General features: G+C 42.3%; 1 protein-coding gene and 1 non-coding gene across 2 annotated transcripts in view; one reads left to right on the top strand and one right to left on the bottom strand.

Annotated features, from left to right (window-relative positions):
- CAMK4 (calcium/calmodulin dependent protein kinase IV) overlaps window positions 1–13,101 on the top strand; it is a 90,901-nt gene that overhangs the window by 41,128 nt on the left and 36,672 nt on the right. Inside the window, exons 3-4 of the mRNA XM_035100264.2 lie at window positions 299–361; window positions 635–717. Of these exons, the coding sequence (XP_034956155.1) occupies window positions 299–361; window positions 635–717 (146 nt within the window). The remainder of the gene's footprint in view (window positions 1–298; window positions 362–634; window positions 718–13,101) is intronic.
- TRNAQ-CUG (transfer RNA glutamine (anticodon CUG)) lies at window positions 2,368–2,440 on the bottom strand. The gene has a single exon. It is a non-coding gene; the product is annotated as a tRNA-Gln (tRNA).

Genomic DNA, 13,101 nt, shown 5'->3' with positions numbered 1-13,101 from the left:
TAGCCTTGCTGAATGAGAGAGGTGGTTGTAGAAGGTTGTGCCGTCTGCAGATAGAAAACTTTTTGATCCAGTGGAATTTCCTGTCAGCTGAAACATTGGGTGCTGATCAAATTTCCATCATAATTTTGTATGAAAAGTCACTGAAATCTTTGAATGTTCTTTAACATGCAAGTAAGTCCCAGTGACTTCACTAAGACTCATTTTCTAGGACATGTGTTTAGGATTGCACAGTAATAGTTAAAAATGTCTAAGATGAATACCAACAACTTATTATGCATTCCCCCCCCCCTTTAACTAGGTAGACAAGAAGATTGTCCGAACAGAAATAGGCGTTCTACTTCGGCTTTCACATCCAAATATTGTAAGTTGGGTATTTTTTACAACAAAATTTTTTGTTTGCTTGTTTGCTTGTGATACAGATGTTTTATTGTGGAACCTTGAGGCAGAATGAAAAGCAGAGGTTTTAAGAAGTAATTAAAAACAATAATGAGTTCAAACAAACCCCAAGACCAAGTTAATGGGATAAATGAGACATTTATCCTTCACTGTAACTTCTTTGCTGTTGACCTTCAAAGTATATACTGTACATACTTTCTCTGAAATTGAAAAATTCCTTATTTTGTGCCTTTCTCAGATAAGACTGAAGGAGATATTTGAAACCCCCACAGAAATCAGCCTTGTCTTGGAGCTGGTCACAGGAGGAGAACTGTTTGACAGGTAGGCGATGTGTGACAAGTTATTCCATATCTCTTGCAGGAATGTTGTTCTAATGAAGAGTTACTACGGAATGGGGACCAGTTTTGCATAGAGTTAATGAGAAGGCAGGAAGCCCAAGGTGGTGGGGAGGGACTTCAGCTCACTGTCCTGCCCTGAAAACTGCTGTGATCTTGCTCTCCTCTGGCTCACAGGGCGGACTTCAAAGCACATGTCTTTCTCAAGGACTGCCCTGTTAGGGTGTAAAGAGGAACAGGCCTCAGGCCCCTTCTCCCACCAGATGTCAAAGAGAACAACAACTACCAGACTTTTAGAAGACACCTGAAGGCAGCCCTGTTTAGGGAAGCTTTTAATGTTTGATGGACTACTGTATTTTAATATTTTGTTGGAAGCTGCTGGGGAGAGTGGCTGGGGAAACCCAGCAAGATGGGCGGGGTATAAATATATTATTATTATTATCATCATCATCATCACCATCACATTAAACCGTTCTTAAACCATGGTTTATTTAAGCAAGTCAACGAACCTTGTTTAAACCAAAGGATGAACTGCAAATTATCAAAGTAATTCTGGTTTGTTTCACCCTTTCATCCCATCTGGCTTCTAACTCTCTTCTGCCCCTCCTGCTGACATCACTTAAGTGTTTGCAGCACCTAGTTGCTGGCATCGCCTCACCATGCCACCATTTCCCTTTCCACTGGTCGGCTGTGAGAGTGAGAGCTGTCATCAAACAACTGCTCCCTCTTTCCATTCTGCCAGGAAAGAAACACCCACACTACTTTGCAACTTGTTGTTTCTTAAAGTGCACTCCTTTCCTCTGCAACCATGCCTTTTATTTTTCTTTCCCCAACTGGCAATTGGTTTAAGTAAGCATTCCTTACATTGGACCCCTCTCTATGTTCTTCTCCTGCTAGGTGGGTACTGAAAGACTGATTTGACTAATGCACACTTAAGTAGTTTCATATGTTAATTGTAATGACTGTCAGGAACAAAACCTCATTTCAAGCTCATGCATAATGAGTTTTTCCTTCAAAACCTGCCCAAATTTAAAGGAGGCACATTCCCAGAAATCATTCCACCCACTAACCAGAATCACTCCAGTGCCCAACAGTGGAAACATTTGCAAAGCAAAAATTCATCAGTGTTTCCTTTAAGTTTTCAAATCCAGCTTGAGCTGCAGCTTTGAATAGAAGGGGAAAGAGTCCTGTTACCAGGCAAAGTTAGCAGCAATGTCAACTACAAGAAAAGTGCCAGTGAGAGGAACTGAGCACAAAGAGTGGATTCATTTTTCAGCCACTCTTGTTTGGTGTCTGTTTCTTGGTGGACAATTTGGGAAGGGTGACATTACAAGGGTCACTTAAACTATATAGTTAGGGAGGTGCTCATGTTTACACATAACCCTTGGCCATAGTTAAGGTCACTGAGCCAACAACAAATCATGGCTTTCAAAGTTAAACTATAGTTAAGGCACTCTGCTGGGTTCAGATGTAACACTAAACCATGTTTTATGTACCAATATTTATCAGGAGTGACTAGCCTTGCAGGGCAGAGGGCCTGGGGGCTGCATTCGCCATTGTCCAATCATAGAAATAATAGCACCATAGAGCTGAAAGGGACCACGAGGGTCATCTAGTCTGCAATGCATCAATCTTTTGCCCAAAGTAGGGCTCGAACCCACGACCCTGAGATTCAGAGTCTCATACTCTACCAGTGAGCTACCAGGGGCTGCATGCCAGCAGCGTGTGTTGCCAAAAAATGATTGCAGCCACCCCATGCTCCTGCATGCACAGATATACGCAGGCAGACATATACACAGCAGAACCATGTACATGCATCTACCATCCCCCACAGCCGCTGGACAGACTCAGCAGCATAGAAGCACTCACTCAGCAGTATTTATGCTCTGAATGCTCCAGTTTTACCCTGGGAAGCAAAAGCAAAGCCTCCTTTTAAGTATGCAAAACGACCCATTCTCTCTCTGGTTTGATGCCGTTGTTAGAAGGTCTTACAGAGGAAACAGGAAGGGATGCTTATTCCTGTTTCCTAAGCATCTCTGAGACCTGGGTTAAAATCCCAGCTCTGCCATGATGCTGAGTGACCTGGGGACAGTCTTTCTCTCTCAGCCTAACCTATCTCACAGAGTTGTTGTGGGTATAGAATAGGGTGTGAGAGGAACCATGTATGCTGTCTTGAGTTCCTTGGATAAAAGCTGAGATAAAAATGCCAAACATACATAACACACAGGCATATTCTTTCAAAGATGACATTTTATACCATGAATGTGGATCATAGCTTCAAAGTTTCATACCTCATAGGCTCAAATACCATGACAAAAAGTAAACAGCATGTATCATGAACATGCTGGTCACATCAGTATGTCAAACAGGTTTATCATTTATAGAAGGTCAACAGAGCAGAAGTGAGTAATGAACAGTGAGAGTTTCAGAAGGTGAATGTGGGCAAATTGCCAGTGAATGGATGTGATCAGATCTGCAGGTGAGGCAAAAGTATTCAGTCGTACCTCGGGTTACGAACACCTCGGTTTGCAAACAGTTCGGGTTACGAACTGCGCAAACCCGGAAGTGTTTTCGTCGTGCGTGCGCAGAAGCGGCGCGCGCACACACACACGGTCTGCGCATACGCAAAGCGCAAAAAATCGCGCTTTGCGCATGCGCAAAATGGCGCTGCCCATCGCGTTCGGTTTACGAACTGTTCGGGTTATGAACTGTGATCCGAAACGGATCGCGTTCGTAACCCGAGGTATTACTGTACAAGAAACAGATGGGCATTTTATAGGAAAAGGAAGTGGAGGATAAAATAACCAATCATCAAGATTTGCATCATTATAATGAGTTGTAAAAATCAGACCACTTTGAACACTTTCCCATTCTTGCGTTTTCCCTTCTGATGGCAGTGCTGCGTGATCCTAGAGGTAAGATAGACTCATAGTAATTAGTTACAGGTAGGTAGCTGTGTTGGTCTGCCGTAGTCGAAACAAAATAAAAAAATCCCTACCAGTAGCACCTTAGAGACCAACTAAGTTTGTCATTGGTATGAGCTTTCATGTGCATGCACGAAAGAAGTGTGCATGCACACAAAAAAGAAGTGTGCACGCACACGAAAGCTCATACCAATGACAAACTTGGTTGGTCTCTAAGGTGCTACTGGAAGGATTTCTTAAATTTTGTTTCATAGTAATTAGGTCCATTTTTCTGTGCTAAACATTATTTAACCAAGGAGGCCCTGTTTTTCTTATTTGCTTATATCTGTGAACTTTGAGAATTTCCTAATGCAGGTTCCTATGGGTGATTGTCTGCAGAGAGCACATTACATGGGTTCTTTCATATGGCTTTCATATCACCTGGGCCAGGGCGGTCCAGAGAGAGAGAGAGAGACTTTGCTTTCTTTCTTTTGCAATGCAGAGAAGTTTGAGCTTTGGGGTGTACCAATTGGCGGGGGAGAGAAGGGAACTTTGGTGCCAGAGAGGTTAGGTGGGTGAACTATGAACAATCATTTTCAAACATGAACTTCATAAAGTCCCAAACTCAAAATAACCTAGTAGATAATTCACTTGAGAGCTGCCTGCGAATGTCAACAACCAACCTCAAGGCGGACATCGGTCAACTGGTGAAGAATTGTCTAACTCAGACATCCCACTGGTTGTCTGCATTGTTAACAAAAGCACCTGTGTTGAGTTCCTGTCAGGGGGAAGATATCAAAACATTCCTAGAAACAAGAGATTCTGCAGATGTTCTATGAATGTCTGAAGAGCATATTCTCTTTCATTGTCCATTGTACAGTACGCTCCGTCAACATGTGCTGTCCCCTCTTTTGGGTGGTCTGGAACCCCAGTAAGGTGAAAGTGTGGGATTCTGCCTATCTGACGCTGACCAAAGGGTAACGGCCGAGTTTTTGGTAGCAGTCCTCCAAGGAGCAGGTTAACAGGGAAAACCCCAGATTCTACTATATATATATATACCGGTATATATATACACATACAATCAGTCTATGTAGCCAACTGCTGCCTTTTTTATATATATTTCAAGGCTCTTGTATGTGATTCTCTCTTTTATGGTTTTATTTGTAAAATGCCTAATAAAGGTTTGATAAGTAAGTAGTAGTAGAGTTCCTGTCAGGATAAAAGGCGGGGTAATAATAATAATAATAATAATAATAATAATAATAATTCAGAATATTCAAAACTAGTAGAGATTCTTCCAAAGTCTGTAAATAAACACAGCCTGCAAAGAAGAAGAGTGCACGATTTTGGACCACCCTGCCTTAAACACTCTCCTTCCGAATGGTCCTCGAATGGAGTTATCTTGGCTTAGTCTGCAGCTGACTCCCCCCCCCCCCACACACAAAGAAATTAATAAAACTGGGGCAGGAAGGAGTTGTGAAGGGTGCAGAGAAATGACATGTTGTGTCTTAAGAGTGGAGCTATAAACTGGATTAAGAATAAAAATAAAAGGCTCTGTTTTCAAGGCCCGTACTGGCACAGTTGCTAATCAAGAATATTGAGCAGGAAAACATGAATAAGGAGCAAGGCAGAAAGGGCAACCAGTGAAGTCCAGAGACAAAGCCTGAGTGCAGACATTTCAGTCTGAAGGGCTGGGGTGGTGGCGGTGGCGGTGGTGGTTGCATGCCTAATAAGCAATGCCAATCTAGGGCTGACAGAGGTTCCCCATCCCCGCTGTAAACTGCTATGATGACGGTGAGGTATACAGAAAACATAACACTGTTTCCAGGTTTTTTTGGGTTATATAACTGCAACATAAGTTCATGTTCATCTGTGCTAAATGGCCGGATCCCGAGACAGCGTCTCGCTGTGTAGGCAGTGTCGGAAGCAGGAGAAAGCACCATTGCCAAGCACAATTCCTTTGTGACGGCTAGACAAGTCAGGATATGATATCTTACAAGGCTGGCTAGCTGACATTTGCTAAAAATTCTGAAGTAAGTGCAAAACTAGCACACTGGATTCATTTTCAAAGTCACATCACTTTGTAACTATCTAAAGATATCTTGGCAACAAGAAACTGGAAGTGCATCAATGCTGGTGGCAGGCACTGGGGAAAGCCATCCACACGCTGTCAGATTTCTTAGTGAAATAAAGAGATACCATTTTGTTTTAAATATTTTACAAACTTTTCAACAGTTTCATTCCGCAAAAGAGAAAAAACCCAAGATACCTGTAATTTTAAAAGCATTGCTTTGAGGGAAGTTTAATTTGTGCATCAGCCTCTGCTTTAGACAATCATCTAGCTATTATACGATGTTAGAAAAATGAAATAATGTAAGCTATTTAAAATAGGAGAGTAGAAGAAATATTTATTCAGTGAAGTGCCGAATGCTTCACATTATGCAGTAATATAGTTCAGTGAAGGCAATGGGCAACTGATATTTGGAATGATAATTCTTCCCAACGGGCAATAGTAGAGCCCAGTATTTTAGGATGGGCACTGCTGGTTCCTGAAAGCATTTCCAGTTTTGTTTCCAAATGGCAGCCAACCCTGTCGTAGCAAAAGACTGCCGTTTGAAATGTTTGTGTCATCATCACTAAGAAAGACCAGGAGCTGAAGACAGTTTTGAAGTGGCACAAGATTCAAACTGGGCAATAATTGACTGGTCTGCTTAGCATAAAATTCAATTTTCGCTAATCAGCCTGAGAGAAGCACGAAATAAAGTGTATGCGTAAACATAATGCTAAATCAGCTTCTAGCACAGAAAAGTGCAGCAAATGCAACACAAATGATGGCATGCTGGAGAACTGTAGAAATTTGAGTTCTTGGTGAAGTCCAAAAACGCACCGTGAATTGCAAGAACTCGGGCCAGGAGGAAGATGAATTTCAAGTAAGCCTTCAAAAGGTTTTAGTTATGTAATGATAAGATGAATTCCAATGGGAATCAATTCCAGTATGATAGTGAGGGAAATGAAAATAAATTCCAGTGAAAAAATCCCAGGACAAGGCCCTGTTTTGCCAATTCTTCATCAGCAATGTTTTAATGGTCAGAGTGTACCAAGTATGTTTGCAAGTATGAATTGGCGAAACAGGGCCTTGTCCTGGGATTTTTTCCACTGGGATTTATTTTTATTTGCCTCACTATCATACTGGAATTGATTCCCATTTGAATTCATCTTATCATTACATAACTAAAACCTTTTGAAGGCTTACTTGAAATTCATCTTCCTCCTGGCCCGAGTTCTTGCAATTTACTGTTTATTTCTGGCATGCTGGAGAATGCAACTATTCAGCGAAACAGGTAGAGCTTGGACTTTGTTCCTCGCCAGTAGTTCTCGGAAAGGGTAGCAAACAGGGATGAAGGCAAGTTGAAGTTAAAAATCTCTGATCCTGCTTGGGAGTACACCTGTAGGGAGCAGGTTTCCATATGTGTGTCCTGCCCCCCCCCTTCACCTGCTGATTGAGAAGCAATACATACAGAAGAGAGCTCACTGATTCAGCTAATGGGGCTATATGCATATATCATGCGTCTTAGAAAATATGTGTTAACATTGACCAGCTGTTCATCTCCCTCCCCAAGAGCAACTAATCAGCATGATTGCCAATTTTCTGAATGGGCTGTACACATGCATCTCCAGCTGTTGCACACTCTGTTGAAACAGGATCAGTGTATTTTTTTATTGCAGTAAAAGTAGATTTTTAGTTTGTTACTTTCAGATGAAGATGTGTGTGGGGGAATCTTTTATAGCATGCTGAGGCACTACATTTCTTTATTATGAGCACACATGCTTAAGGGTCAAACCTGCCATTCAATATGGAAGGTGATTTCCAAGGATGCACTATAGCAGTCTTCACCCACCTTAGTCTGCCTTCCAGATGTTTTGGACCACAACTTCTAACTGTCATGGTCCGGTCAGCGGGCGGTTGAAGCCCTGGCTGAGGACGTCAGGACCAGAGGCAAGATGGTGGTGTAGGAACAGGTGCAGGGCTGAGGGTCCAGCAGCAGGCAGTCACAGGGTCAAGGAGCAAGGCAGAGGCGAAAACGAAGGTCCAAGGGTCGAGGATCAAGGCGTCAGCAAGGCGAGGGTCCAAGGAACAAGGCGTCGGTAAGGCAAGGGTCCATGGAGCAAGGCGTCAGCAAGGCAAGGGTCCAAGGAGCAAAAGGCCAGAGGCAACCAGGCAGGGATAGCGTCGCTGTGGCAAAGAGCTGAAGGGAAATGCTGAGCTTTTATCCCTCCCAGCTCTTGCCACCAGGTGCAGTGAGTTATCAAGTGGCCTCACCTGAGTGGCCACTCCTAGCTTCTCCAGCACAAGCTGAGGCAGGCCCCAGTCCTGCAAAGCACTACAGGCCCCAGAGCCTGACTCCTGCCCACACTCCTGACACTAGCAGCCTCAGCCAGGTTTTTAATTTACTTTATTTCAATACAGGGTATCTTAAACATGCACATAATTCTACCATTGAAATCAATGAGACTCAATGCTTTGTTTTTCCCTCTTATTGTGCACAACATCTTGAAAGGCCCATAAACATTCTACAAGAGGAAAGGCCATTTACAGTACAACCCTATGCATGTCTACTTAGAAGGAAGAGCCATTGAGTTCAATGGACCTTATTTGCAGGTAGGAATGGGGGGCAGGTGGGTAGAAAATCAATTCAGTTTGCGTTTAAAGGCAAGTTTACCCACTTCATGCTTTCCACAGTGCCATCTGGTGTCATAGTGTTATAACGCATATAAAATGGTTTTCATTTACTAATGTAGCTGAGTCCTAAGTGGTTTAGCAATCTAAAATGCTGCATTGAATCCAAATGTGAATTTTTGCCTTAGTGGAAACGTTTCCTTTCATGCATGTTGCGACATCATGCTTTCCCTTTTACCTACTGCAGGCCTCTGAGCCATATCCCATTATGTGATATTACACATTGTGTGTGTGTGTGTGTGTGTGTGTGTGTGTGTGTAGTGCAAATAGGTTTACAGCCTTACAGAGCAAACCTAAACGGGGGAGGGAGCAGCACAGAGGATTCATCACCACATCCCAAGCCCTGCTAGTTCATGCCAGGTAGTGCAGAAAGTTCAGAATGGGACCTGGAAACTCACAGTCAATCTGTGCAGTTGCTGCAAAAGTGGTTATGTGTGTTCTTGCTTCCATACGTGCACCAGGAGGTATCACATTATGTGTTTATTCTTTGTGTGGGTGTCCCACTAGTTCTCAGAACCAGTTTCCAGGGTGATTGGGGGACTTAAGTGGGCATGGCAGATTGGCAAAAATCAAATGCCCTCACTTGTGTAAGGCAAAGCCACCACTGGATGCGACCCACTGAGTTGTCTGCTTTTCCATGAAAATTTATTCTGAGAGTAGGCGGTTAAAAGGCAAAGTGATAATTATCAGGTCTTCAAATGAGCAGAAAGAAATAAGTTTTGGCTTTTTGGGGGGGGTTACATTGGGAGAACCCTTTCTGAACATACAGAGAAGTTATTTTTGCCTTCTCATTTCATTAAAACTGAGGGGGGGGGGTGAGTAATAGCACAAACTTCTTGCATTGTTGAGATATTTTTGGGCATCAATAAGTTAGATAATTTAGCACTTTGAAAAGCATGAGCTGACAATCGAAGGTGAGGACACTGATAAATGATCTAGACGTGTTCTTTTTTTATGTGGGGTGTGTGTGTTTTTATAGCCTCTGACAAGTTAGTGTATTTCTTCTTCTGTGTCCCATATGAGTCACTCACATGTGTCTCTGTTGTCTAATGAACTGCTGAAACAGCATTGCCAAACTATCCATTATTAGTAGTAAAACAATGTTCTGGGAAGTAACTAGAATCAATATCTTAAAAACCCCCAGTAAATATCAGAGAAAGCCCAGGCAATGATATTTTACCTCATACCCTTGACCTGCCAAGCACCATTTTTGGCTTCCTCTGATTCTCCCCATGGACTTAGGTGGCCAATATTTCTTAAATTTAAAGCTGGAAACCCTGTACAAAACAATGTTTCTGTGGTATTCCCCCTGTTGAATGATTGTGTAAAAGTGTCATTATTGTTTCACTGTACCTTTAAGAGTCAGGAAAGATTTAATGACTGGGGCTCTGCAGCTGTGGAGCAGCTCTACAGGTGTTGCTGTGAAGCTGATGATGCAGGGTATATCAGGGGTGTTGTGTGTTGCCTCTGTGCTGGGCGTTTTCCCAGTGTGCTCTTGGTGGGTGGTTTGGTTGTGTGGGTATTTTGTATAAGCCTGATTTAATTTTTGTTAAATTTACTTTCTCCATTAAACCAAGCATTTGTTTAAGTCTTGGTCTCTATGTGTAAGTTTCTCAACCAGTTTCTGCTGATTTTGCTTTTAACCCTAACATCTTGGTTATGGGCCCAGTGGTTGAGCGTGGAACTGCACATGTTAGTTTTTGGAGAAAGGTTTAGAAAGGTTTTTTCCTTCTTTTTGCTGCAACGGTTTTGTGGGCTGGTGGTTGAAAAGTTCCAGCATGGCAGACCGTGTTGCTGAGGCTGAGAAGGCTTTAACATTCCCGCAACTAACGGCCGAGAACTACAGTCTATGGTCCTTTCGCATGGAAGCACTTCTGACTTCCCGTGATGTGTGGAAGTACGTGGCCGAGGACCCTCCTGCTGCTCCTGTGACCGAAGCCTGGTCGAAAGGTGATGCTAAAGCAAGGGCATTAATTAACTTGGCTATTAGTGATCAGCAAGTTGTGCATATAAGAAATAAGAAAACTGCCAAAGAAATGTGGGACAGTCTAGCGGCAGTGCACCTTAGAAAGGAGTCAGCGTCTGCCGTAGCTAGCCAGATATCTGCTGTACCTCCAGCAAAATTAACTGTGGAAGGGGTAACAGCAAGATTGATGGGCGAGCTGGACAGAAGGGAGGCTTGTGGGATTAGCACTCCTATTTCTAAAAATAATGAGGAACGCCGTATGCAAGTCTGTGGTGATTCATCTGCTTTCAAAACTTCCAAGCATTGCTGGTTTTGTAAAAAGCAGGGGCACCTTGCGAAGGACTGCAGATTTAAAAAGCAAAATGCTTCAGGGTCCGTTCCAGTCCGTAAATCACAGACAGCAACCCAGCAGTCGGCAGCACATCGTAAAGATGGACGTGAGCCGCGAGCGTTCCATGCTCGTGAATTAGGTCGTAAAGTAATTAAAGATGACACGTGGAAATCGTTTGTAGTAGATTCCGGGGCGTCAATTCATCTTTGTAACGACCGAAGTCTGTTTGTTTCTTTCGAAGAGGAAATTGGCACCATTCATCTGGCCAACTCCGACGTTCTACAGTCGCTTGGCAGAGGTACTGTGAAACTTGACTCCTTAAACATCACAATAGCAAATTGCACTTACTGCCCATCAGTGGACAATTTATTATCAGTAAGTTGCTTTGCACGCCAAGGAGTAACTGTGTGCTTCACAAAATCACTATGTGAGTTCTACAAAGGGGGAAAACGTGTATTGTATGCCAGAGAGTCTGAAGGTTTATATAGACTATATTTTAAAAAGCATTCACAGCCACCTGTGAACTGTAGAGTAACCCAGCCAAGTCAAGGGTTGAGAAAAAGTCAGGGGCTGAGAAATGTAAAACCTCACTCCGGATGTATTCATGAGGCGCATAGACTTTTGGGACATTTAAATTTCACAGATGTGATAAAGACAGAGAAGATTGTTGATGGACTAAACTTGAAGCCATGTAAATATTATATGCAATGTGTATCTTGTTGTAAGAATAAGATAAAAGTTGCAAGAAAGGGTAAATGCTCAGGCAGGAAAGTAACAGAGCCATTTGAACGTGTGCATTGTGATTTAGTAGGGCCACTCCCTCCTTCTTTAGGAAATTCAAAATATTGGCTTACTCTTATTGATCAGTACAGCAGATATTGTTTTGTTTACACCATTGCTGAAAAGTCACAAGCACTTGAGAAGTACAAGATTTTTTGCAACTGGGTAAAAACCCACTTTAACAAACCTATAAAGCATTTGTTTTCTGACAGGGGGGGAGAGTTTGTTTCTGAGGAATTTTCACATTTCCTGGAAGCGCAGGGGACTGTTCACGAGTTGTCCTGCCCTAGAAGTCCTTGGCAGAATGGGATTGTAGAAGTAGTGCAACGTGATTTGCAGGCAGGTGTTAAAACTTACTTGCATGATGCTAATTTGGGGAAAGAATATTGGGCGGAATCTCTTCATGCCTATCTTTTTGTTAAAAACAGATCCTATCATTCTAGTTTAAATGTTACACCCTATGAAATGTTGTTTAAAAAACGCCCTAATTTAAAATACCTACGAATTTGGGGTTCAGACGTTATTATTCACTACCCTGCTAGACACAAGTTGGATGAGCGTAGTGTTCAAGGAAAGTTTATGGGCTACCAGCAGGGGGCGTACAGAGTTTATGTACCAGCAACTGGTAAATTTCATATTACCAGAAGCATGATTGAAACTGTAAATTGGAATAGAGTTGCTATTTTTCAAGATAGTGATGGTTTAGATAATGCTGGTGAGGAGGAAGTAGAAGAGGGAGAAGCTGGAGCAGGGGATACTAGTGGATCTGAAGACGAAAAGCCTGTTGTGTCTGGTGATTTGTTTGAAAATTTAAAGACACAGACACCTAAAGAAAGGTTAAGTTCTTCTGAATTTTCTGAAAGTAAGAAAAGCCCACAAGAGTCTCAACAGTCTGATGATAGCAATTTACAGTCTGAAGCTAGAAGTCCAAATAGTTCTACTGATTCTGAAGGGACTAGCTCTTCTTCAGGACTAAGACGTTCAGACAGAAAGAGACAGGAACCAAGACGGTTTTCCAAAGAGCAGTTATACACTGTGTATGCCAATAAAGTAGTTTTTGAGCCAAAATGCTACAACGATGTTCAAAAATTACCTTTGCATGAAGCTGTAAATTGGTACAAAGCTATGGATGCTGAAATAGCTTCTTTAAAAGAGCATAACACTTGGTCTCTTGTACCACAAACCCCAGACATGAGAGTTATTGATTCAAAATGGGTTTATAAAGTGAAAATGAATGATAAAAACGAAGTTGTAAGGTACAAGGCTAGGTTAGTAGCCAGAGGTTTCCAGCAAATCCCAGGTGAAGACTATGATTTGTGTTACTCACCGAGCGTAAAATATGAATCTGTTAAGCTTTTGTTAAAAGATGCATCCCAGCGTGGACATTCTGTCTATCATGTAGATATAAAAACTGCCTATTTGTTTGCAGATTTAGAAGAACAAATTTTTATGCGTGTCCCTGATGGCGTAATCGCCACTAAAGGAGTAGTGTGCAAACTAAATAAATCTCTTTATGGTTTGCATCAGAGTGGTAAAAACTGGCATCAGACTTTAGTGAAGGAATTGCTGAATTTTGGCTTTACACAAGGCAAGGCAGATAACTGTGTATTTACAAAAGAAAATGGAAATTCTGTGACCAAATTATGTGTGTT

The sequence above is a fragment of the Zootoca vivipara genome, chromosome 11 (assembly GCF_963506605.1).
Source record: "Zootoca vivipara chromosome 11, rZooViv1.1, whole genome shotgun sequence".
NCBI lineage: Eukaryota > Metazoa > Chordata > Lepidosauria > Squamata > Lacertidae > Zootoca > Zootoca vivipara.
The sequence above is the reverse complement of the archived record's forward strand: the minus strand, read 5'-3'. Positions and strand labels throughout refer to the sequence as shown.